Source organism: Erpetoichthys calabaricus, chromosome 2, assembly GCF_900747795.2.
Source record: "Erpetoichthys calabaricus chromosome 2, fErpCal1.3, whole genome shotgun sequence".
NCBI classification, from domain to species: domain Eukaryota; kingdom Metazoa; phylum Chordata; class Cladistia; order Polypteriformes; family Polypteridae; genus Erpetoichthys; species Erpetoichthys calabaricus.
In genome coordinates this window covers 310,341,863-310,367,471 of record NC_041395.2, presented here as the reverse complement: position 1 = coordinate 310,367,471, position 25,609 = coordinate 310,341,863, and the positions used below count along the sequence as shown (strand labels likewise).

Sequence of the window (25,609 nt, the reverse complement as noted above, 5' to 3'; positions counted from 1 at the left end):
AAATATGTCTCAATGCATGCTAAATAATCCAGGTAAGGAAATTCTAGAAAGTTCTTTTTCCAATGTCCAGATGAACTGAATCAACTTTCTAGAATTGTGCAAAATATGTTAATGAGCTCCTGTTGGTATTTTTACTTATTACTAAAATGTTATTAACAGCCTTTCATCATGTGCTCAATTTAATTGCTTATCTAGAAAAATATTGCTTTTGTAGAGTGTGAAATGGTTACTGTCAAGTGCATCATGCCTGCTTCCAATTCATGGAGTAACTTTATTGGCCCTACAGTGTTCTAGGCTTCCCACTGCATATGTGTGTGCATGTGCAACCTAAACCTGGCAGTTTAATGACAGCTCTTGAAAACTAGAGCCCATTATTCTTAGTACTGGCATAAGAACTGCCTTTTTGTTTATTTTTTGTTAATTACAGGTTTGCACTTCTGGTTTAAGTTTTTCCTACCCAAGTGTCACACACATTCCTAAAGGAAAGATTAAAAATCAAGGTTTCACTAACTAGCGCAAAATGAAGTGCCCATGTTACATTATTTTCTCTCATTCTCTGTTCATCATTGCTTCATGTCAAACAGAATAAGGAAGTTCCCTCGTGATGATTCTCTTTATCAATGAAAGTGAGCTTAGCTATAGGTTCAAAAATGCAGTAGCACTTTATCCCAAGTGAAATGCAAAAAATGTATAAACAGACAAAATAACGCAGCTTGTCAAAACTCATTTTCCCATAGCTAAGACTGAAACCTGTCCAAATGGCAGTAATACTGCAGGACCAAAATATTGTGGGTTAGAATTTGGAGATCAGTATGTAGTATGTGTTGGGACATAATGGTGTTTGCTTTCATTAAACGTTTATTTGATAACGTGCAACAGTCTATATTCGAACCCTGCATTTTTAGGTTAGTTAATCCTGGATGAACAAAATTAGATGTGTAAGTTTATGTTGCTCATCCAGTATTAATTCTTTCCGTGCGCTAATTTTTTACAATTTACACACTGAGAAACTGTGTCGGCTCCACACACAATTAAGCAGATGCTGTATCTGGCCCGGTCTGTAGCACTTTCTGGCAGAAGTGCTAGTTAGTGTCCATTCATCTCTTGTGCCAGTTGGTCTAGTACAGGGTAATGGGAAATTAGCTCATTTTTTGACTGTAAAGGGCACAAAACATTCATTGCTAATATGCTAGTCAAGTTGCAGGAAATATTCTTGTTACTGCCTACATTAGGCCAGTGAACAGTTGCCAGTCTTAACAGTTTTGCTTTGAACTGCAGGATGGAACTGTATCACAATGAAGAAACTAATGCAAACATATGGAGAATATGAAAGGCAATCCACTAATTTCCAAGCCCTGAGGTTACATTAGTACTTACCCTGACATCTCAGTGATAAGTACATTAAAATTCTCATTTGTACTTTTCCCCCTCAATGTGAAGTAAAAATATATAAAGAGGTTGTTTAAGCATTGGAAAAAAAACAATTACTCTAGTATAAAATACAATATTTCTTTTTTTCTACATCTGTTTTCCCCAGTTGCAGTACAATGCATATTACAATATTCAGTAAAGAAAATGACACAAAGTTTATTCCATATAATATATAGTTACATATAAAGCAGTGGAAATTACTTTGTGCATTTATTTATTGTGTTACAGCACATTCCACTTGCCAATAGCAGCACTCACTGAATCAACTGGTCTATTAGGAGAAAATGACCTAGTGGTTAGAATTCTGGGATACTGGTCATAAACTTGCTGGTTTAGCCCCACTTTAATCTATCAACTGGAAATAAATGTACTATTCACATGATATGTGAGCTGCTCTAGAAAAGAGAGTCAAAAAGCAAATGCAAAAGTAGGCAATGGGGCTTTAAATGTACCATTTCCTTAATTTGTCAGGTCCACAAAACACAAAGTGTGCAGTTCATTCCTCATCACTGAATTATTGTGTGAAGTTGATTGAATCTTTTAAGTATCCAGTGTACACATTGCAGGAATATCTCCCTTTGAATAAGAGCATCAGATAAATAGTTATTTACAGAAACCTTGTATTGTTAGTCAAAAATTAAAAAGTTAAAGTACATGTCATAGAAGCATTTCTATATATAGTATATTTTAGTAGAAGTATCAGCAAAAGTCAAAATTCCCCGTCTTACATACTGTATAAAGCATTAAATAACCAGGGCCCTACTTACTTATCTGAACTTCTAATTAGTTACAAACCCGAGCGTGCATTAAGATGCTAGCCTACTTAAGATTCCAAGGATTAATAAAATAATAGTGGGAGGTAGAGCATTTCGTTACAGTGCCCAATAGTTGGGGAATGATCTAATATAAGAGATTTCCCATCAGTCTAAGCTTTTAAATGCATGCTGAAGATTCAGTACTTTAGTTCAGCATACCCTGACTAGAGCTGCTGACTAGCTGTGCATACTGCATCTCTGTTTGCTAGTCATTTGTGCAGAAATGTAAGTAGTATAATAATTATGAACTCTTATTAGCCATCCTCTGTTCAGTTTCTCTTCTTGGTGTCACATTGTGGCTCTTGGTGCCACTGTTCTAAGTCCGAACTGTTTTACTGCATAATGGAGAAACATTTGAGATTTTGGGAGTCTTTGAATCCAAGCATTAAAAAATTCTGTCATCATATTATATGGCCTAGAACAGACTCTACTGTAGAATCCCCAGAGCAGTCAGGTCGGCAGTGACTGTGACGGACTTTGTTTTTTGACTTTGTCTGTTGTAACTGACCGTGGGCATCTAGAGGTTTATTTTCTCCAGGGATACTACAGACTCAAGTTTTTGCTTTCCTCAACTCCATTGTCAGCTGGTCATAGTTCAATAATTAATTATATGACAGATATTACTACTTTGTTTTATTGTCTATTAAATCTCATTATGTACACAGTTTTTTAAAATTTTCTCTTCAAATTTAATCAGTTGAAATGCAATGAATGTCTTAAAGTGGTGTAAAGGTGAGCAGTAAACTACCGGAGGTGTAAGTTTACATTTTAGGTTAGCAAAAACTGAAAAAAATGAAATCAGAACAAATGGTCCTTCTTCAGGGAACAATTAATAGGTTACATCCTACAGATCTTATCCAGTAATTAAAATAAATTAAGCCTTGCAAGTTGAAGCAAACACTTTGCATATGTGTTTTAACTTCTGTTGATTACTTAAAAAAACTTCTGTCTGTTTTAAAGCAGAATTAGAACAAACTAAAGTACAATTTGGGCAATATTACACTGGCATAGAACTATAAACAATGGCAAATAAATAAAATAAGTCAAGGAATCATTAAGTGTACAAAATTTTATTATAATTTTTGATTAATCAAAGTAGCCACCTTTTTCTGATATAACAGCCAAACTGTGGTAACCCTTTTGATTCAGAATGACAGTCACTCTGTGCAAGTCACCAACTCTGCCTCCAGCAAAAGAACCCCAGATCATCCCACTTCCTCTTACATGTCTTACACACTGAGGAGCTATCCATTCACCATCTCGACACCGTACAAACACCATGCATGATAAACCAAATTTTGACTCATCAGTCCATAAGACTTTCTTCCAGTCTGCCATAGCCTACAGCTGGTATTTCAAGGTCCTATTTTGTACATTAAGGAATGACTTTCATACTGCCACTCACCCTGTCAAACCTGAAGCACAAAGTTTCTTTTTCACAGTAGAAACTGAGACTTGTTTTTTTTTTACCACTGTTAAGCTGTGTTTGAAGCTGTTGTGCTGTGCCTCTCATGCAAGCTGGTGACCCTCAGAAACTTGTCTTCTGATTGGGTTGTGACTTTGGGTCTGCCTGATCTCTTCCTATCAGATTTCTTCCAGTTTCCAGTTGCCTTTGGATGATGTAGGACACCACTGTACTCACTGCAGTTTCTATAAATGACAGGCCTACACGTCTAAGGGTAATCAAGCTCTGTCTCATTTCATTTATTAATTACTGTTTTCTTGTCATTATCACCAGACTTTACAATTTTCTAGGGTGTAGAAGGTGTAGTAACACAATCTGTTCCAACTCTGCTTTGAGACAGACAAGAGGTTCTTTAAGTATTCAAAAGAAGTCGGGACACCTGTGCAAATTGTTTGCTCTGACATGCAAAGCTTACCGTATATACTCGCGGATAAGTCGGGACTTGATTTTACCATAGAATTTCTGGTATTTTATAATGTTGGTAGCATAAGTCGAATGCGAAAAACTCACGCTATTGGTCCGGGAGATTATGATATGCTAACGCCCACCTGAGAGAGTAACCACGGAGCACACTGCCTCTTTTTTCTATGTATTGTGCCTACGTGACCACACGGTAATACCTAAACTATTCCGAAGCAACGTTTGCACTGATTTGTGTTTTTTGTATCTCACACCCTCATACACCTTTATCGTAAGAGCATCCCTTATCTGTGATGGAGCGTTCGATCAGAAGAAAATATGAAGCTGGTTTTAAATTATACGTCGTTGAAGTAGCAGCAGAAATTGGTAACTAAGCTGCTGCAACAAAATTTGATGCATCTGAAAAACTGATGTGAGATTGGAGAAGGCAAGAAGATGTAAAAAAAAAAATTTAAGTGTCGCATTTTTGAACAGGCGTATAAGTCAGGGTCTGATTTTATGATTGATTTTTTGGGTTTCAAGATCCGACTTATATGCGAGTATATACGGCAATTTGGTGTAATTACTACAGAACATCTGTAGGTTGTAACCCATTAGTTGTTCACTGAAGAAGGCCCATTTGTAAAAGAATTAAATTTGTTTAAATTTTAACCCTCTGGCAGATAACTGCTTAACTTTTCACCCTTTTAGGTCATTCATTGCATTTCAACTGATTAAATTTGCAGAAAAAATTAAAAAACTGAAGTGTTCTAATACTTTTGACCGGTAGTGTAATTAATAATTTGTAAGTATTGTGTTTGCATGTACATAGGAACTTGCCACAGTGCTCTTTACCTGCACTCAGTGAAAAGTAGTATACAAAATTAACTGAAACTGAAGGCCATATGTAAATCAAAGAATTGGGTAATAGTGCACTGTTGTAAATTAGGTTGTAAGCAGATGTAGTACTAATCAAATATCATAAAAGGTGGAGTGTGCTGGCCTCCAATTCTGAATTAACTACCATCTCCTGGTCAGCAGCATAGTGGTGCAGCGGTCGATGCTGTTGCCTCATGGATTGTAGCTTCCTGAGTTTGAATTACACATCTGGTTGTTGTCTGTGTGGAATGTGCACGTTCTGCCCATATCTCTGGGGGTTTCCTCCGATATCCCAGAAGATGCAAGAGATTAGTTAGGTTAAAAGTTGTCCTCTGTATGAGTGTGGATATACTTGTCAGTGGGACCTGTGAAAGATAAGTGCCCTGCCCCAGGCTATTTTCTGCCTTTTGCCCAGTGTTGCTGTTATGGGCTCTGGCCTGCTATTTCCCTCAGTGGAATTAAGCAGGTTTGACAATATTATATCTCCACACCATGTACAGCTCACATCACTTTCCAGGTTTGTTGCTAACAAGGGCAACTTACACATTCTTTAAAAACTAATATACTGTACTTATACTTCCATAAAATACATTTCTCTGTTAGAACATTATTATTAATCATGAGCTTAATATTTAAAGACATTTTGTGTTATTTTCCTGAAAGCAACCACATTTGTTTTTTTCGTTGCTGTTTTGGTCTGCATCATGCTATGTGTGATGTCACTTATTATTTAATGCCCTTTTTATCCTGCACTGCCTTTCTTGTCTTTCTTTTGTATAGGGACTTTTTCTGATATTGAGAGTATTGAATTTTGTCAATGTGTACTGTGACAACTGTCCCGATCACACAAAATAATAAAAAGAAAGCATTCGGCAGCAAGTATCATGGAAGGACAACTAGAGACGAAATCATAAACTGAGACCTTTCTGTTAGTTGAGTGCTCACCTGATTATTTTAACTTGGCTAGTATTCACTGTGATAAACCATTGTTCAAAATAAAATAGCATTGTTTAATAGGAGTAGTGTAGGAGTGACTTTTGGAAAGCAGTCTTGATGATTTTTTGTAAATTTGTTGAGGTTCTTTTATACAGTATATGTACTACATAGATAGTATTAATACTGTATCTCTTTTTTTTTCTAGCTGTGCACTGGGATGTGGCTTCATGGAATCTGTTATACACTGTGATATTAAGGTACTGATGTAAAATTAACATAGAGAAAATATGTTTAATTAAATCAAGATTCTCAAATGGATGGAAATGAGCTGCTCTCATGTCTTTGATACTGTGTATGTTGGAAGTATCATACAGAGTACAAAAATCAAAGGAGCAGAAAAGGTTTACATTCTTTATCAAACTTTAAACACTTTCCATCAAGCTGCCTGCTTTATAAAAACATGTTGGGAATTTCACAGGTGCCTGTAATTACTGATAATATCAGATCACTAATTAGGTGTTCATATGAGCTCCATGTTGATATCTAGATAAATTAATTGGAAGCTAGGATGAGTCAGGTTTAACTTTGTTTTAGCCACCAGTGTTCTGTCTTGCAGCTGCCTCAAACAGCAAAATGTTAGCAGCAAATGAGAGGTAATATGCATGCCAATGCATCAGAGATGTTCAGGGTGGAGCAGACAGATTACCTTGTAGTGTAAACACAAATTTTCTACTGAAATAGTAAATGCACATCTTGTTACACATACACATTAGCTGATTTGATTTGTACATTAATTTGAATAAAACACTGAGGTAAAAATATAAAGCTTATTTAATTTAAGAATTTATTAATTTAATTGCGAAGAGAAAAATATAAATTTAGCTAAATAAAGAAACTTACCCAGAGGTTCATATTCAATGAGTAATGATAGCATGTTGTCTTACTCTTTCTATCCTCTCACTTCTCGGCTATGGTACAAACAAAGCACAGTTGATACAAAGCTTTTAGTATTAAGAAAGTTAATTTCTCAGTTTAGTGGCAAAAAGGCTCAATTTTTATTTTCAAATGTGATAAAGAAACACTTGTTGGTTATTAGCTTTTAACATTGTTTAAATTCGTCACAATGTTCCGGGATATCGTTTTGCACTGTACTGTTGCTCTTCTTTATTCATTGGTGACTCTCTTAACACTGGAATTGCCAAAGCTTACGAAAAAACATGTAAATCTGGCCCTCCTTAAATCCACTGGCACCTCTCCGTCAGCCTCTTTTGTCTTGTAAATGCGTCGATAAGCCCAAGCAGCCTACTATCATATCCTCCCACCACCACAGAAAGTGCAAAAACGTCTCCCAGCTCAAGCCTTGTTTATCAGGGAGTCAGGTACCTAGAGCTGAGTAGGCTAAATAATATATTGTTATTTGGAACACATGCATTTCATGTGTGTTCTCTGTGTACAAAGATCTATGTAAGTGTAGCATGACAGAAATTCTGAACACATACCTCAAAGACAAACTTTTTTTTGTTTTAGTACTAACAAAAAAATTTTGACATGAAGTGTATAACGTGTGAAGACTGAAGTCCAAATATCAAATAAGCACTTTCACAAAAGGTACAAATGTAACAGAACAAGTGCACTTTTATTCAAGAGTATAACCGAAGAAAAAGAAATCAGGTTAGCGTGACTTGTTGTCACGACTTCTTTCGTAGTACAGCGGTAAGAACTGCTGACTCTTATTCAAAAGGTGGCGGGTTCGAGCCTTCCCGCGTCTCAAAATAAACATAGAATAAAATATCATTAACATAAATTGAGTGTTTTTTAATATTGTTTTATTTGAATATAAAATATTGCAAAATCACACAACTCTATCAAACAAATGAAAATAACATAGCAAGTAAAATAGTACATTCTGGAAACAATCTGTGAAACTCAGCATTCCACTTCCACCCAAATAAAAGAGCCTTATGATTATGACTTGAGAGCCTTGTCTATAATAGGTATATGTATGGGATAAAACAGCAAATAAAATAAAAAGGTTGAGCACAGGCCTGACATGTTTACTTTAAGATTACATTAATGAGTTCTCGCCAGACTCTGATGAAGTACCCAGTTGAAGAACGTTTGATTTTTTTCCCCACACTTTATTTATAGAATATTGCTTTCCCACTGAGTTAAGAGGGTTGATTAGGATTCTTCCCAATAAACAACATTCATTTTAATGCAAGTAGTGTAGTGTAGGATATTAAAGCTTTCCATAGCACACTTTAATTGCATTTTGTATTACTCTAAGTATTGCTGTTAAGGAATCAAGAGTGATTTTTAAATTGAAGGATACCCAAAAGATAAACCATTATGAGCAATAATTATTGTACAAGCATTGGTCAGTCCCAAAACACATGACCTAGTGATGCTAGCATTTGATGTCTTACAGGTAAGATCTTGCCCTTAATATACTGTATTTGAGGCAATTTTAGATTACATATGTCTGATCAATGAGTAATTTTAATTTGAATTAGGACATTCTTTGCACATATTAAACTACAGTGTATTTTATGAATGACTGAAGTCCATTCCTTTTCTGAAATTTTAATTGAGAGTTCCCCTTCCTATTATTCTGTAAAATCATTAAGGGTTAAGGGCCTTAAAATGCTCTGGATATGCTGTCTAAATCTTCATTTACTGTGCTTGTAGCCAGGGATAGATATACAGTACATGAAAAGTGAGGTACGGTGTGCAGGTTGTTTTTGCAAAATGTTTCTAAATTGAATATAGAAGAAAAAGTGTATTGCTGGAAGGTGAAATTTTTAACATAATATATAATATGCACATACATAATATGCACATACTTTTCATTCATTTGTAGTGACTTCTATAAATTGAATACTGCACAGTTTAAAAAAGGCTAAAATAGGTGATTATCATGATATGGACACATATAGAAGCTTCTCTGACTTAAATGTGCCCCACATTGGTTTGGTATCTTTAATAAACTGTGAACCACTAAGTTGCTGATAAGCTGATAAAAATGTGTTTTATTTAGTGCACAGAGCGGAGTGTAAGAAGATTTTGAACAGGGTTTCCTTTCAATTGCTAGCCAACGTGGTATACATTAGTGGACTTTTACTAATATCCAGTAATTTCCAATATTTTTTATTGTAAGAACACTTGCCAACCATAGAAATAAAAGTTATGGCCATGCCACCTTCTGCTTTAAATCTCTGAAGAGTCGCATTTTCAATGTGTAGCCATTTTGAATTTAGTTATTCCCAGATATTTAAAGTGTGCTGATACTATTAGTGAAAACTTATCCAACCTCTTCTGAGGTGCCAGAGAATTCACTGGAAAAAGCACTCTTTTATTCAAATAAATTTTGAAACCAGGGATCTTACGAAATTCGCTTGGCAGGTTTAATATTAATGTAGGTCTGAGATTCAAAGCAGTGTATCATCAGCATATATAGATACTTTCTGTTCCATCTTTTCCCTTACAATCCCTTATGATACTTTTACCTGTGACTGCTTCTAGCATAAAGAGCTAGTGGTTGAATAGTTATCTCAAATAGTATTGCAAATAAGCTGTGTTTTATGTGCACCTTCCATTGTTATTTTATAATCCACATCCACTACCCATGAACTTTTGTAATTTGTGGACATTTTGATCCACAGAGCAAAGTTAAGTGTCATACTTTGTAAGATTTACTTTTCTCTTTCACAGGAGTACTATGGCAAACACCTTCAGAGTTCTGAAGATCTCAAGACAAATGCCTGCAAGACCTCGGCAAGGCCACTTCTAGCCACCATTCAGAATGCCTTCAAGAATATACATCCTGAAGTTGTTTCTAGGTGTATAAATGCAGATTATCAGTGTGATAATGTCTGTTTTTGAAGTTAAAAGATAAGTTCAGTATTTATCAATTCAAAGTTATTTCTTCACAAACATTGTATATATGCTTTTGCCACACGAAATTGTGTACTACAGTTAGGCCTTTTCTCTAAATTTAAAAAATTGACAGTCTTGGCATTATATAATGCAACCTATGGGACATGAGGTATCGCCGTAAAATAAAAGCCTGAAAACTTACTGAGTATGTACTCTTTGAAGTGGCAAAAGTGTTGATATAAGAAGACCTTCTGTGTTTCTGAAAATGTTTCAGGAAATAATTTTATTGCATATTCCTGATACTATAGTTCTTAAGGTAAGGATACATTTTCAGTTAACTTGTGAAACAGAAGTGTCCTTCCTTGGAGGAGTTCTCACATAAATAAATTAAAATACCATGATACCAAGCATATAGCAGGAAAAGTTTACTGTGATTTTGTATTTCGAGAAGAAACCATGGCCCGGGGGTGAATGATTATTGCGGAAGAATACAAGCATTGAGTGAGCATACACAGCCACATTCTAAAATGGCTGAATCTCATAATGTTTGGGTTTTTAGTTTGAAAATGACATGTATAAGATATTTTACACGGTGTGTGTGTGTAATCTCAAGCCACAGATCAATGCTCAGAATCTTTCTTTGCTTGAAAAAAGGATATGTTTGGTATCCGTGCGTTCCAAGCACCTTAGGTTCCATTATAAAATGCCCAGACTGGCTATGTATTTTTTTTTTTTTTTACATTTTTAGAAAACACTCAATTTTACAATCCAATTTTGCATGGCAGAACTTTGACTTAAAAAATACTGAACATATCCTTTAAGATTTGCTGTATGAATCAGGACATCGTTTTCTACAATTGTATAAAACTAAGCAGTAATGCATTGTATGATGCAAGTAGATCGCCTCTTGTGTAGGCTTCCATTATTAGGCTTAACAGTAATCATTGTTAAAGAAGCCTATGTGTTTTTAAGACTTATTTTTGGCAGCTTGGTGGCATAATAGGTAGTGCTGTTGCCTAACAGATCAGTCCTGAGTTTGAATACTATGCTGGTTATTGTTCAGGTTTTTCCTCAAATAAATAAATTTTTCCTTCATTCACATAGAGCCAGTTAGGTAAGAGTCAAACTGTGTTACTTTGAGTCAGAGATCATGTCACACTTAAGTTGTTGTATTTGTAGTTTCCTTGAGGATGTTAGAATATATGGCCCAGTATCGCAGAAGCTGAAAGATTAAATAACTCTTCCACAGGTTCTCAGCAAAGTTTCAGATATCCTATGATGCCATAAAAGTACTGCTACATCAACCCATTTTGGAAGTTAATAACCTGAAGCAAACTGAAATAAGAACTGATGCACTGTATGAAAGAAAACAAACAACATGGAGAACATCCAAGCAGTTGCTACTGCTACCGTTGCTCTCTGTGTTTCACTAATAGTAATACATTTTATTTCTATAGCACATTTCCCTTGCTTTCCTTTGTGTGTATCGTATTTCTGGCTGAGTGCTCATTTAAGAGCCCTCAGACTTGTGACAGTATGGCTGTGTTACTGTGAATACCATAATGCATAACTAGAGGTCATGGATGTACTCAGCAACTGTTTGTAAAGATTATATAATTGAAGACCAGTGACTGAAAATTGCTGGAAATTTGTTTAAATTGCAACAGGGACTTAACATGCACATATTTGAAGTTTTGGTGGAAAACAGAAGTACTTTTAGAAAAACCCTTGCATAACAAGAAGAAAATGTACAGACACCATAGTACCTGACAGCAGTATTTCAACAAAGAGTGTTGCATCTGTGAGGCTGCTGGGCTAACCAGTGCAATTTTGTGCTGCCTTGAAATAAAAATAATTAAATAGTAAGTCAAGTATAATAATCTTGCCTTACTAATTTAGTTTTCGAGTGTACCCTGCTGCTTTGCAATAGGAAGATCAGGGGTTCACGTTCTGGGTCCTCCCTGTGTGGAAGCGCTTTGAGTAGTGAGAACAGCACTACTATAAATGTAAAGAATTATTATTACTTTCAAAACGCAGTTTTCAGCCTCTTTCCCTCCTGTTAAACCCACTTCAGTTAATGTGAAGTGAGATAACCAGTCTGGTTAACTGCAGTTAGAGGCTGCTGAGTGTTCCTGTCGGTGAGCCTCTTTGAAGTTATCCTCCTTTATTCTAAGGTACTATGGCTGTGGAATGGTGATTCCAGAATGTCTAGAAGGTTGTCGTGTGCTGGATCTAGGGTGTGGAGCTGGAAGGGACTGTTTTCTACTGAGCCAGCTGGTTGGAGAGGAGGGTCATGTAACAGGAATTGACATGACAGAAGAGCAGGTAGGCCCAATGTAAAATTTATGTTTCTGAGTTTAATTTTAGAAAAATGGCTTACACAATAGCTGCATCATGTTAAAATGTCATAATCAGTGACTTTGGAATTCTGGTAATACCTCATATAATGAACAGAAACTACTGTGTCATAGAAACAATTATTAGTCCTTTCAAACTGTTGGCCTTTATGGTACATCAATAATGGAGGTCTGTGGACAGGTAATTTATATTTTTTTTGTGTTACACTTCATAAAGTCAGAAGAGAGGTGTGACAGGATTCCATTATTTTCACTTTACAGAACTGACACACAATACAATTATATTTAACTTTTGTGACATTGTAGTTCTATGGAAAAGTAGTTGCCCTTTTTAAGATTTTCACATTTTTTCTTATTTGTTATTTAGTTTATTTACTCAGATGTTTATTATACAGTAATGGACTGGTGTCCTGTCCTGGGTTGTTTTCTGCCTTGCATCCAGTGCTGCTGGGATAGGCTTTGGCCCAACATGACACTAATTTGGATTAAGCAGCTCAGGCTGTGACATTGTCTGTATTTAATAGCGTCATGCGCATGGGTAACAGCTTGAAGGCTTAGGTGATGGCCACTGACACAACACGGAACCAGTGCTGCAACCCAAGGAGAAGCACACGACTCCTCCCAGCTGCTATGAGTTCAGACATACCATCCCCAACTGCCCCTGCTTTGACGAGCTCAGTGACTGCAGCACCTTACTGTTGCTAAGATTTACGTTTTGCTAATCTTTTTACGTAAAACAGGATAAAACAGTTTTTTATAACTTGAAATGGAAGCACCTTCTGCTTAGTGGTTCTGCTAGAACAGGGGTGGGCAGATTCAGTCCTGGAGGGCCGCAGTGGCTGCAGGTTTTTGCTCCAACCCAATTGCTTAATAAGAAACCCTTATTGCTCAAGTAACACTTCAGCTTCACTTTAGTTGTCTCGCTCGTTAAGATTTTGAACCCTTATTGCTTATTTTAGTCTTAAACAGCTGTATTATTGGTTTTTAATTGCTCCTAATTAGCAATACCATGCAAATGACAAAAGAGACCAGCATTTTTCCATTTAGCTTGTTTTCATTTACACCTGTGTGTATTTATCACGCACTATTTGGTTTCATTAAATACTTGGAAGGAAAGTGAAGAGAAAATAGTGAAGCACTGAGAATAACTCATCTGTTTTAGTCTTCAAATCATTTGGATGATATCCTTAGAAAGGAAAATAAATCTAGGATATGAGAATGACCTGACATGGCAGAGTTAATGCACTAACAAGCCATGCAATTAAATAATTGACAAGGATTGGTTTTTAATTAAGCAACTGGTTTGGAACAAAAACCTGCAACCACTGCGGCCCTCCAGGACTGAATCTGCCCACCCCTGTGCTAGAACATGCTTCAGCCTAATGCTCCTCGCAAATTGTACTGCTTTAACATTTAAGGTTATCCAACAGTGTTAACGTTACCAGCAACAATCAGACAGAAAGCCAAAAACTAAGTCATGAGGACGAACATACTCTCTTACACTGCGATGTTATAGGAATGCTGTACAAGCATGTTAATACAGGGAGAGCAACATTAGCTGCATTTATCTAATGTAGTATTTGTTTACCAGTTACTTAGCAAGTTGTTAAGTTAGCCTAAGTACTTGCAAGTGTATAATTTAACTTCAACATAGTAATTTAGTTGAAGGCTTGAAATCTTACGGATGCACTTTACAACTGTACTAACAAAATAAAATGCCACTCCCCGATTTGCAGGGTGAGATTACACGTAATGTTGCATATGTAAAGTATGTGATTCCACAAGGCAATGTTACTTAAATAGCATTAATTGATACTCAAGGTAAAGTTACAGCCAGCAATGGCAGTATCTCCATTTATCCCAGAGTTTAACTTATGTTAGTCATCGTTAAGTAACTAGGATAAAGGAAAGTTAAATAGGCTCAACCATATTGATTCTTGTAACTTTACAACAAAATAAAATTACAAGTACTGACTCATTAACAGGGTGAGAACAAATGAAAAAATGCATCACCACACGTCACACACATACTGCACTGCAGATTGTTCATGAAATTCAAAAAATATTATAAGATGCCATTATTAAGTCATGTGAACGCTGTAAAAGTCATATGACATCTGTATTCATTCTTAATAACGGTAAAATTTTATATTTAAAGATGACCAGATTATATACTGTACTGTTGAAATTTGGCTGTAAATTAACAGCAATTTGTAACAGGGCATACCTAGGTCCTGACCTATTGACTACTCTGTAGGCACGTACCTGACTCAGCTGGTTGAATAGTTAGGTGTGTGAGGGACGCCCCTTCACTGTATGTTCAGGGGGAGCAGCCATGGACTGTGATATCTTACCCTGGACGCTAGATGGCAGCCCCCCTGGGTTGGAGCGGTGCCTCAGTTTCCCGCAGGGCTCCATGGGAATTGGAGTTGGGTGCAGCCCTCTTGAGTCCCACAGACGCCACCAGGGGGTGCTGCAGCTGGGACTCCTGAACCTGTATGGTCAGTGTATTTGTCACACCCAGAAGTGCAACGGGAACTCGGCAGTCAACCACCTGGAGCACTTCCGGGTGGACTATAAAAGGGGCCAGCAGCCACCACTCAAGGGCCAGAGTCAGGAAGAGGAGGACAAAGCTTGAAGGAGGAGTAATGGTGCCATAAAAAGTGTGTTTGTGTTTTTGGTGTACTTGGGACTGTGTTGTGCCTGTGGGGGTCACGGGGAAGATGTGCCCCACAGGTGAAGAAAAATAAAAGTTCTTGGTTTTTATACGTGCCTCCGGTGCGAGTCTGTGTTGGGTCAGGCGCCTATATAGTGCCTTGTTACAGGTGTTACTTACTGAATTTGGTTATAGTTAACTCGCCGTATACTACCATATACTCCATGATCTTGTTTACTCAGAAAATGTATATAACTGACTTCTGTTGCTGCCTCTATGTTCCTTCTTTACATATACATGCTAAACTCCTAAGACTGTGCCTTTGATACTTATTAACATGAATTATATTTAAATACTTCATTATTTGTGTTTTAGTAGAGTAATAGTGAAATTACTCCTAAGAAAGGTACAGAAATCTTTAGCCTTTCAGCCTCCACTAGTATTTTAATCTTACAGGTGCAAACAACCAAAAGTAAAAATACAGGGTCCCGGCTGTTACAACCAGTACATGACTGATCCTTTGGTTCAATCCCCAGGCAGCAAAGCAAACTATAAACTAATTTTTAGGGTTCTAGTTACACTTGGTAGGTGCTACCACCAAATAGCAACTCCTTGTACTCCATTTTAATTTGCTTAGGATAGTTTTTCTTTCTTTGTTCAAAGGGATCATCCCCCAGTGGCTGTTGTGTGGTGGTGTATTATTGAAAGAGACAGACCTCCTTTTGACTTCAAGTGTGCCATCTTAGACTATCAGCATGTGTTGTTTTCACTGTGCAGCCACCTCTGATGCTCAGAATAAGGTAGATTCCCTAGCTGTCCATGAGGCCCACCACTTTGAATCCTCTTGGACTAAAAAAAAAACAAAAAACATTAAGGAACAACTTGAGTACATTTATGTTAGGTAGAATGCCCAATGGGGGCTAGGCAGTCTTTTGGCCTTGGGAACCCTGTAGATTTTGAGTTTTTTTTCCTCTTTTTTTAAATTTGTATTTCATTCTGTTCCACCAAGCCATTAGACCTTATCATTGGACTAACCTTTAGAGTTTAAAAAAAATGATACTATACAGTGGTGTGAAAAACTATTTGCCCCCTTCCTGATTTCTTATTCTTTTGCATGTTTGTCACACAAAATGTTTCTGATCATCAAACACATTTAACCATTAGTCAAATATAACACAAGTAAACACAAAATGCAGTTTTTAAATGATGGTTTTTATTATTTAGGGAGAAAAAAAATCCAAACCTACATGGCCCTGTGTGAAAAAGTAATTGCCCCCTTGTTAAAAAATAACCTAACTGTGGTGTATCACACCTGAGTTCAATTTCCGTAGCCACCCCCAGGCCTGATTACTGCCACACCTGTTTTAATCAAGAAATCACTTAAATAGGAGCTGCCTGACACAGAGAAGTAGACCAAAAGCACCTCAAAAGCTAGACATCATGCCAAGATCCAAAGAAATTCAGGAACAAATGAGAACAGAAGTAATTGAGATCTATCAGTCTGGTAAAGGTTATAAAGCCATTTATAAAGCTTTGGGACTCCAGCGAACCACAGTGAGAGCCATTATCCACAAATGGCAAAAACATGGAACAGTGGTGAACCTTCCCAGGAGTAACCGGCCGACCGAAATTACCCCAAGAGCGCAGAGACGACTCATCCGAGAGGTCACAAAAGACCCCAGGACAACGTCTAAAGAACTGCAGGCCTCACTTGCCTCAATTAAGGTCAGTGTTCACGAGTCCACCATAAGAAAGAGACTGGGCAAAAACGGCCTGCATGGCAGATTTCCAAGACGCAAACCACTGTTAAGCAAAAAGAACATTAGGGCTCGTCTCAATTTTGCTAAGAAACATCTCAATGATTGCCAAGACTTTTGGGAAAATACCTTGTGGACTGATGAGACAAAAGTTGAACTTTTTGGAAGGCAAATGTCCCGTTACATCTGGCGTAAAAGGAACACAGCATTTCAGAAAAAGAACATCATACCAACAGTAAAATATGGTGGTGGTAGTGTGATAGTCTGGGGTTGTTTTGCTGCTTCAGGACCTGGAAGGCTTGCTGTGATAGATGGAACCATGAATTCTACTGTCTACCAAAAAATTCTGAAGGAGAATGTCCGGCCATCTGTTCGTCAACTCAAGCTGAAGCGATCTTGGGTGCTGTAACAGGACAATGACCCAAAACACACCAGCAAATCCACCTCTGAATGGCTGAAGAAAAACAAAATGAAGACTTTGGAGTGGCCTAGTCAAAGTCCTGACCTGAATCCAATTGAGATGCTATGGCATGACCTTAAAAAGGCGGTTCATGCTAGAAAACCCTCAAATAAAGCTGAATACAACAATTTTGCAAAGATGAGTGGGCCAAAATTCCTCCAGAGCGCTGTAATAGACTCATTGCAAGTTATCGCAAACGCTTGATTGCAGTTATTACTGCTAAGGGTGGCCCAACCAGTTATTAGGTTCAGGGGGCAATTACTTTTTCACACAGGGCCATGTAGTTTTGGATTTTTTTTTCCCCCTAAATAATAAAAACCACCATTTACAAACTGCATTTTGTGTTTACTTGTGTTATATTTGACTAATGGTTAAATGTGTTTGATGATCAGAAACATTTTGTGTGACAAACATGCAAAAGAATAAGAAATCAGGAAGGGGGCAAATAGTTTTTCACACCACTGTATATAAGGACTCTACTTTTCTACTCTTTACAGCATATATCCATTTTATGTAAGTCTGTGTTGTTTTAATTTTTTTATTCATTATTATTCTTACCTCATTTTAATTTGTTTTTCTTTTCTTGCAATATTTCTTTGACATCTTTTAAAGCACTTTGAGCTGCATCATGTGTATGAAAATATACTATAGAAATAAATGTTATCTGTGGGGTTTTTAAACTAACAGTTGTCTCAGGACACAAACTAATGACAACTTGAAGCTGCTGGTTTTTAATACAGAAATGTAAAAAATAGTTTTAATTTTCCAGGATACATACTTAAATTATAATTAATTTTGATTGTTTTTTTCACACATCACTTGGTAAATTTGTTACTTTTTTAATTAAATGTAAGTGCAAGTAGTTACGTGGCATGCATGCACAGGGTCAGAATGTGAGTCAGATGTTAGCGTTCATGTCTAAATATTTCAGGAATTATCTTCCAGTGGCTAAAGTGTTTAAATCTACTCTCTATATACATAAAATCCTAAGCTTAAAAGTGCAACGATTTTGAGCAACGATTTTATGTGACTTTTTATGTCACGTTTTTTGTCACATTTTAAATCGGGCTTATTTTAAAACCTACATATATTTGTTTGGTATCATTCTTTTCAGAATTTATCAAACTTTAATGTGATATTGTTAGATTTTCAGATTCTTATTCCATTTTTAAATTATAAACTAAAAAATATCAAGAACTCACATCCCGCGAGATGAGACTTTGCGCCAAGAGATTTAACCACGCTGGGGCCAAAAATAAAAGACAAAGAGTAGGACAGCTGCTGTACAGGCGTTTAAATGTTTGAAGCGCCACGCGAGATTCCAGCAGTTGATTGAGCAAAGAGGCGGTAAAAAATAAAACTATTTGTTTCCCATTGTATCACCGTTTAAGAGAGGGTTTCGGAGGAGCAACGGCGTCTCCTTGGGGTGCATTCAGCCCCCCTCTTCACAATAATAATAATAATACATTTTATTTATATAGCGCCTTTCCCATGCTCAAGGCACTTACAGAATGTAAAAAAGAACGGCAGCGTATACAGTATATAGCATTGTACAAACCAGATAAATAAATAAAGAAGATTAAGACAGTGAATTCTGAAAAAAAAAACAGACAACATAATTGATGGTCTCGCACACACACACAGGTTACATTAGCATCTTGACAGAGAAGTAAACTGAGAGAAGGGTAACAGCTATACAGCTAAAGGCCCTGTCACCCATGGAGTGTAGATTAGTGTGGGGTACAACAAGATTGCCAGAATCAAAGGACCTTAGTGGGCGGGCAGGCACATAGTGATGGAGTAGGTCACTGATGTAGTTTGGCGCGAGGTTATTTAAAGCTTTGTAGGTTATTAGTAGGATTTTATATTCGATTCTGTAGGACACAGGGAGCCAGTGAAGACGGAGCAGGATGAGTGTGATGTGCTCGCTGTTGCTGGTTCGAGTAAGGACTCTTGCAGCTGAGTTTTGAATAAGCTGGAGCTGTGATAGAAGATTAGAAGGGGCACCTGCCAGTAGGGAATTACAATAATCGATGCGGGATGTGATAAAAGCATGGACAAGTTTCTCAGCATTAGAGAAGGAGAGGAAGGCGCGAACACTGGATATGTTACGGAGGTGAAAGTAAGAAAGTTTCTTAATGTGATTTATGTGGGTGGAATAAGAGAGGGAGGAATCAAAAATGACATCAAGATTTTTTACAGTAGAGGCAGGTCTGATGAGATCACCGCCAAGATGGACGGGGGAAGGAGCTCATTTTATTAAGTTGCATTTTAGTCCCAATTTGCAGGAGTTCAGTTTTATTAATTTTAAAGAGTTCTGCTCCATCCAGGCTTTAATTTCACTAAGGCAGGTTGTGAGCTGAGAAAGCTCTGATGAAGTTCCACTTTTAACATTGAAGTAGAGTTGAGTATCATCTGCATAAAAATGATAACCCAGTTCATAGCTACGGATAATATGGCCAAGGGGAAGCATGTAAATACAGAAAAGCAGAGGACCGAGGACAGAGCCCTGAGGAACTCCTTGTGTGACTGGCGCTGAGCTGGATCTGCTCTTGCCAAGACTAACAAACTCTTGCCTATCAGTCAGATAGGACTTGAACCACTGGAGGGCAGTGCCAGAGATACCCAGCATGTTCTCCATTCTGGACAGTAGGATGTCATGTCTGACAGTGTCAAATGCTGCACTGAGGTCTAACAGAATTAATATGCTGGTTTGTCCAGAGTCTGCTGCTATAAGCAAATCATTGCTTACCTGTAGCAGAGCAGTTTCACAGCTGTGCCGCGCCCTGAATCCAGACTGAAAGGGTTCCATCAAATTATTAGAGGTTAGGTAATTGGTGAGCTGGGAGGCTACAACACGTTCAAGAACTTTTGACAGGAAAGGTAAGTGGGAAATAGGCCGGAAATTGTTAAGATTGTCAGCATCAAGGCCAGACTTTTTTAACATTGGCGTTACAGAAGCAATTTTAAAAGTGAGCGGCATGGAGCCAGTGTCAAGGGATGAGTTTATTATTGTTGTAACAGTCGGGATTATGGCATGAAGGCAGGATTTAAGTAGTGTAGTGGGGATGGGGTCCAGTACACAAGTAGTCGGCCTCATCTTACAAAACAGGTTATTAACAAACACAGATGTGACTGGTGAGAACTTAGAGAAGCGGCAGAGACGCAAAGTGGCTGGCGTGTAGCGCAGGCCGGGGGTGTTGACGAGCAAAGCAAGCAGGGGGCAACCCCCTAGTGTTAAACATAAGGTTACAGGTATTGTTGTGCTTAAGACCATGACTACTATAGAATAGATACAGTTCTGCTCAAAATTGCTCACAGTCATCAATACAGGTTTTATAGCTGGAGTTAAATACAGGCAAGAAAAAACACTGTGCAAGGAAATGACAGATTTATTCAAGTGCCATACTGTTTGAACATTTCATGAAAATTTCAGAAATACATTATGACAAAACTTTTGTTCTGAACTATTATCATACAGGATCAGAATTGAGGCAAGAATTGTACAGATGATGTAAAACTGAAGAGAAAATAGTTGAACTGGTCCTTAAACAGTACTGGGTGATTTAACAACTGCTCAGAGATTACTGGCACCAGCACTTACCACTGGTATTGCAAGATTTTAGTGTGTTAAAACCTATTAATGTAGGACACAAACCACTATCCAGATTCAATGATGTAAACTCCAGAGGTACAACATATGTCATGGATTTGTGTTTTCAATGCACATTTGCTGATCATTGTTATTACCAAAGAAGCCATAGTGTTTCCAAAGAGGAGGTGATTTGGTTTGATTTTGCTTGGACTTGATCTTCCCACTTTCCATTTCTCACCACTTTGCTAACCAGTGAAGCTTTCAAAGGCAACTCTGAAACTGTAGCAGCAGAAAATTAAAAGAGGTGGAGACGAAGCTTGCTAACATAGTAGAGACTTGAAAAGTTATTTTATCTTTTTTTTTTTTACCCGAATGTCTGAGCATTGGATAATTCTTTGTGCTAGCATATTTTGAAATTTCATATTATCAAACTTCTGCGGTGGGTTGGCACCCTGCCCAGGATTGGTTCCTGCCTTGTGCCCTGTGTTGGCTGGGATTGGCTCCAGCAGACCCCCGTGACCCTGTGTTCGGATTCAGCGGGTTGGAAAATGGATGGATGGATGGATATTATCAAACTTTAGTGGCAGATTGATTTGATTTATGCCATAGCGTAATCGAGTACTGTATATATTAGTCTGATTGCTTTTTGAAACAAGTGTTAAAAGAACAAGTTTACAAAATTGATCATCACAAGTAAAGAGCTCTAGCTGGTGGAATGAACTACCCACCTCCATTCAAAATTCTGACTTCCTCGATGTGTATAAGAAGCGTTTGAAGACTCTGTTATTTGGTGTCTCTCTCTCTCTCTCTCTCTCTCTCTCTCTCTATATATATATATATATATATATATATATATAATATAATATACAGGTGCTGACCCATTGATTGCTCTGTAGGTAAACATCAAGTATTTCATGAGTGCCTCCATATACTGTACATGGGTGCCAATCCACTGACTACTTTGTAAACAAGCAGCAATGATTAGAACTTGATGCATGCTGCAACATAGAGCCAGTGGAGTGACCTGCAAAGAGGAGTGACATATGCAAGCCTCAGCTGGTTGAATACGAACGGTGTCACTGCATTTTAAACCATCTGTAGTGGCTTGGTAGCACCTACCGGTACCTCTGGCAGTAAGGAGTTGCAGTAGTCCAGATGTTGTGCTGGATACTCCTTCAGATACAACCTGATCTTGCAAATGTTATACAGACTGAATCTGCATGAACAAGAGACAGTTACAGTGTGATCAGTGAAGAATAGCTGGTCATCAATGACCATCCCAAGGCTGCGTGCTGACTTGGCAGATTAGTGATAATGAAGCAAGCTTTACAGAGATAAGGTATGAAATACAGTAGATGGACTGGCTGAGATAACAATGAGCTTTGCCTTTTCCAGCTGGAGATGGTGGTGCTTTACTCTGGTAAGGATTGCAGAGAAATCCCAGGAATTTCCAAGACAGAAAAAAAAAAGATATAATCCCTCTAGTGTATCCTGGGTCTGTCTCAGGGTCTCTACCTAGTGGGACGTGGCTGAGACTCCTAAGCAAAAAAGAACGCACTTACAAATCCTGAAGCCAAGAGAGGCCTTAGACACAAATACGAGAAATCACATTACTTCTATCTATAGCCAGAAAATTTGATTAGTAATGCAAACAAGAAAGAATGGTTAGCGTGGACATCCTTGACAAGGTTCATGATAGGGAACAAATATGACATAAGTATGTATTTGTACAGTAAATTTGATTGACAAGGAGGACGAGTAAATCATTTTAATCCACCTTAATATAAGATAGATAGATAGATCTTTATTGTCATTGTCACTTTTACAAAGGAACAACGAAATTGAAGGTGCAGTCGACTCAGTGTAAGGCATAAGAGTTAAAAAGACAAGAAGAGAGAAAATAATAACAAACCGAATAGTAATAAAAGTACTTTACAAAATATGCAAATTGCACTTGTTGACTTAAGGTCTATATTGCACATTGGGAGCATGATATGGAGCAGTTTTATTCTGACTTCAGAGCCATGATTGCTTTTGGATAAAAGCTGTTTTTAAGGCGGTTTGTCCTGGTTTTCATTGCTCTGTATCGCTTGCCCGATGGCAAAAGCTGGAAGAGGCAATGACCAGGATGTGATGAATCCTGTGTCTATTGCTTTTTTGCGGCATCGGGAGGTGTAGATTTGTTCCAGAGTGGGGAGGGTACAACCAATTGTTCTCTCCACTGTCCTGACGATCCTGTGGAGCACTTTCCTTTCTGAGGAAGTGCAGCTGCCATACCACACACACAGTCCGTACGTGAGCACACTCTCGATGGAACAGTGATAAAAGGCAAGGAGCAGATTTTTGGGGAGATAGACTGTATTTTCTGAGAATCCTCAGAAAGAACTATGCTGCGCCTTCTTCAGCAGCTCCTTGGTGTTGGTGCTCCAGGTCAGGTCATCCTCCAGCTCAATGCCCAGAAACCTGAACACCGGGACCCTCTCCACACAGGCCCCGCCAGTGATGAAGGGCTGGATGTCAGTTTTGTTTTTTCTAAAGTCAATATCAAGCTTCATATTCCTGGTACTACTTTTCTTGTGGTAAGGATACTTTTTCTATTTGCTTGCGTGAAATCTCACATAGACAGATGCAAATCAAAACAAAATCAACCACATGGCACAAAAAGTGTACTGTGATTTGGTGCGTTGGGAGGAAATCATACCTTGGTTGGGGGTTGAAAGCAAAGGGAGACTAAGTGCTGAGCAATCGCCCATGGTTGGTCTTCTTCTAAAACACCTGAATCACAAAAAAATGAAATGTGAAAACAGTTTTACAATGTGTGTGTAATTGTAAGATGTGGATCAATACTCAACTACTGTCTTGGCTTGAAAAAAGTCATTTTTGGTAAGTTTTTAAGCTGTTCCACTTTGCTCTATAGCAGGCATGTCAAACTCACTACCATTGGTGGGCCGCTTCGACTGCCATACGTGCGTCAGCGGGCCGCACTGTAACAAATACTATTATACAAAGTTACTGTAGCTTTCTTTCCAATACTGAAAACTTTAAAAAATGTAACATTTAAAGTTTAAAGAAAAGCAATTTATTTCCATAGTCTCCATACAACAGTGTAGAATTAGAGTCTTAGCCTCTTAGCTAGGTCTTTATTATATTATATCCATTGCTTATATAGGAGCCTTACAGTGTGAGATTTATTTCTTTTGTCCCGGCACTTGGCATCTCTTGCTAGTAACCAGTTCGTCAATATCAGGCTTGAAATCTTGTACAGCTGCAACTTTTATGAGGGATGAAAGGTGCTCGACGGTAAATCTTGAGTGATGTGGGGTTTTGGTAGCTTTCATTAACGAAAACAATTGCTCACAAAGGTAAGTGCTTCCAAACATTGACAGTACTCTCGATGCCAACTTACGGATTTGCACATACGAGGGTGGCAGGTAAGCATACAAGCCTGGCACACCAACTTCGTTGTATTTTGCCTTCAGAATAGAATCTGACCACACTTCAATCAATTCCATTTGGATATTCTCAGGCGCATTCTCAACGTTGTAAGAGAACAGCACAATGCCCTGTTTGTGTGAACTGAAATCACAAAAATGCTCACTGAATTCATTGCTCAGTAATTCAAGTTGGAAAACAAATCCTCCAAAATTCAAATTTTACTTTACTAAGTTTACTTCAAAGTTTACATTGTAAAATAAGCCGATATGCAAAAAGCATCCTGACCTACAATAATTTTACAAACTCAAAATCACAAAAATAAGTTAATAAACAACTCACCAACTTCTCGCGTCCACTTCAGATCTTCAGCTGTAGTCTGTTCGTTACAATACTAGCACAAAATTACATGAAACTAGAGCAAAAAAAATGTGAAAATATGCGGGCTATTACTACTCGTGATGGTCAGTTCTGCCCAGTGGCCAATCTCAGCAGCCCAGTCAGTAGTGTAGCCTTAGCAGGGGCGGCTCTAGGCTCGTGGCGGCCCTGAGCAGGGAAAGAATCGGTGGCCCCTTCGCCTGGCAATGTCAATACGGTATCTTATGCACGGCAGATGGCCACATCCGTTGCGGACACTGCATAGCTGCCTTGTGCTCATGATATGCTTCTATATACGCTTGTCCGTAACTTGAAAACCAAGTGGCGGCCCATGATATTCTCATTACGGCAGAACGTTATAATACTACATATAGCTTACTGCTCCGACTCTAGCGACATTTGTAAATACAGCGTACTAATTAACAAGACACATAATGTTTTTCGGCCACATTGCCGTCAGCTGTGTCATTATTTTCTCTTTCTGTTTTATATTCAATATATATTGGTGTGGCGGCCCCTGGGATTTGGCGGCACTGTGCAGGTGCACAGTTTGCACATGCCTAAGGCTGCCCCTGATGCCCGCTGCTGCAGCCTAGCACTTCAGTTGTGACGCTGCGGCTCATTAACTTTGGTCAAGGCTTGTGGCTATACTAGCAGATGACGTTTCCGGTACCGTAATGCCATGGGAAAACGCGCTTTTGTCAGAAGGCAGAAGTAAGAAAAGTCAATAAGTAACACCGAAGATGCAGAATGATTCAATCACAAACGATAGTAATCATTTTCTACAAGTTCAGTGCTAACTAGGATCTGTCATGCGGGCCGCACAGATTTCTGTTGCGGGCCGCGTGTTTGACATGCCTGCTCTATAGACTGTATTATAAAGTGCCAGTGAGGGTAATCTATTCTTTTTAATATATTGAAAGTGATTAACTTTAGAAAGCAATTTTGCTTGGCAAATGCATATATATGAGCATATTTGTGAAGAAATAACAACATAAAAAATACCAAACTTATCTTTTTAATGCAGCTGCAGTCATTTTTCTAGTTCCTTTCTTATAACAAATGTTAAAGAACCGTTAGCACTTGCATGACTTGTTCCAGGGAAAGTTTTAATTCATAGTTCATAAGGCTACTCAACAGCTGCTCAAACAGAGTCTTACTAATATGCAGTAA

General features: G+C 38.0%; 2 protein-coding genes across 2 annotated transcripts in view; one reads left to right on the top strand and one right to left on the bottom strand.

Moving 5' to 3' along the window:
* LOC114647247 (cytosolic purine 5'-nucleotidase) overlaps window positions 1–25,609 on the bottom strand; it is a 1,192,165-nt gene that overhangs the window by 518,915 nt on the left and 647,641 nt on the right. The window lies entirely within an intron of this gene.
* as3mt (arsenite methyltransferase) overlaps window positions 1–25,609 on the top strand; it is a 50,580-nt gene that overhangs the window by 1,564 nt on the left and 23,407 nt on the right. Inside the window, exons 2-4 of the mRNA XM_028795900.2 lie at window positions 6,131–6,182; window positions 9,637–9,764; window positions 11,976–12,126. Coding sequence (XP_028651733.1) covers window positions 6,131–6,182; window positions 9,637–9,764; window positions 11,976–12,126 — 331 coding nt within the window. The remainder of the gene's footprint in view (window positions 1–6,130; window positions 6,183–9,636; window positions 9,765–11,975; window positions 12,127–25,609) is intronic.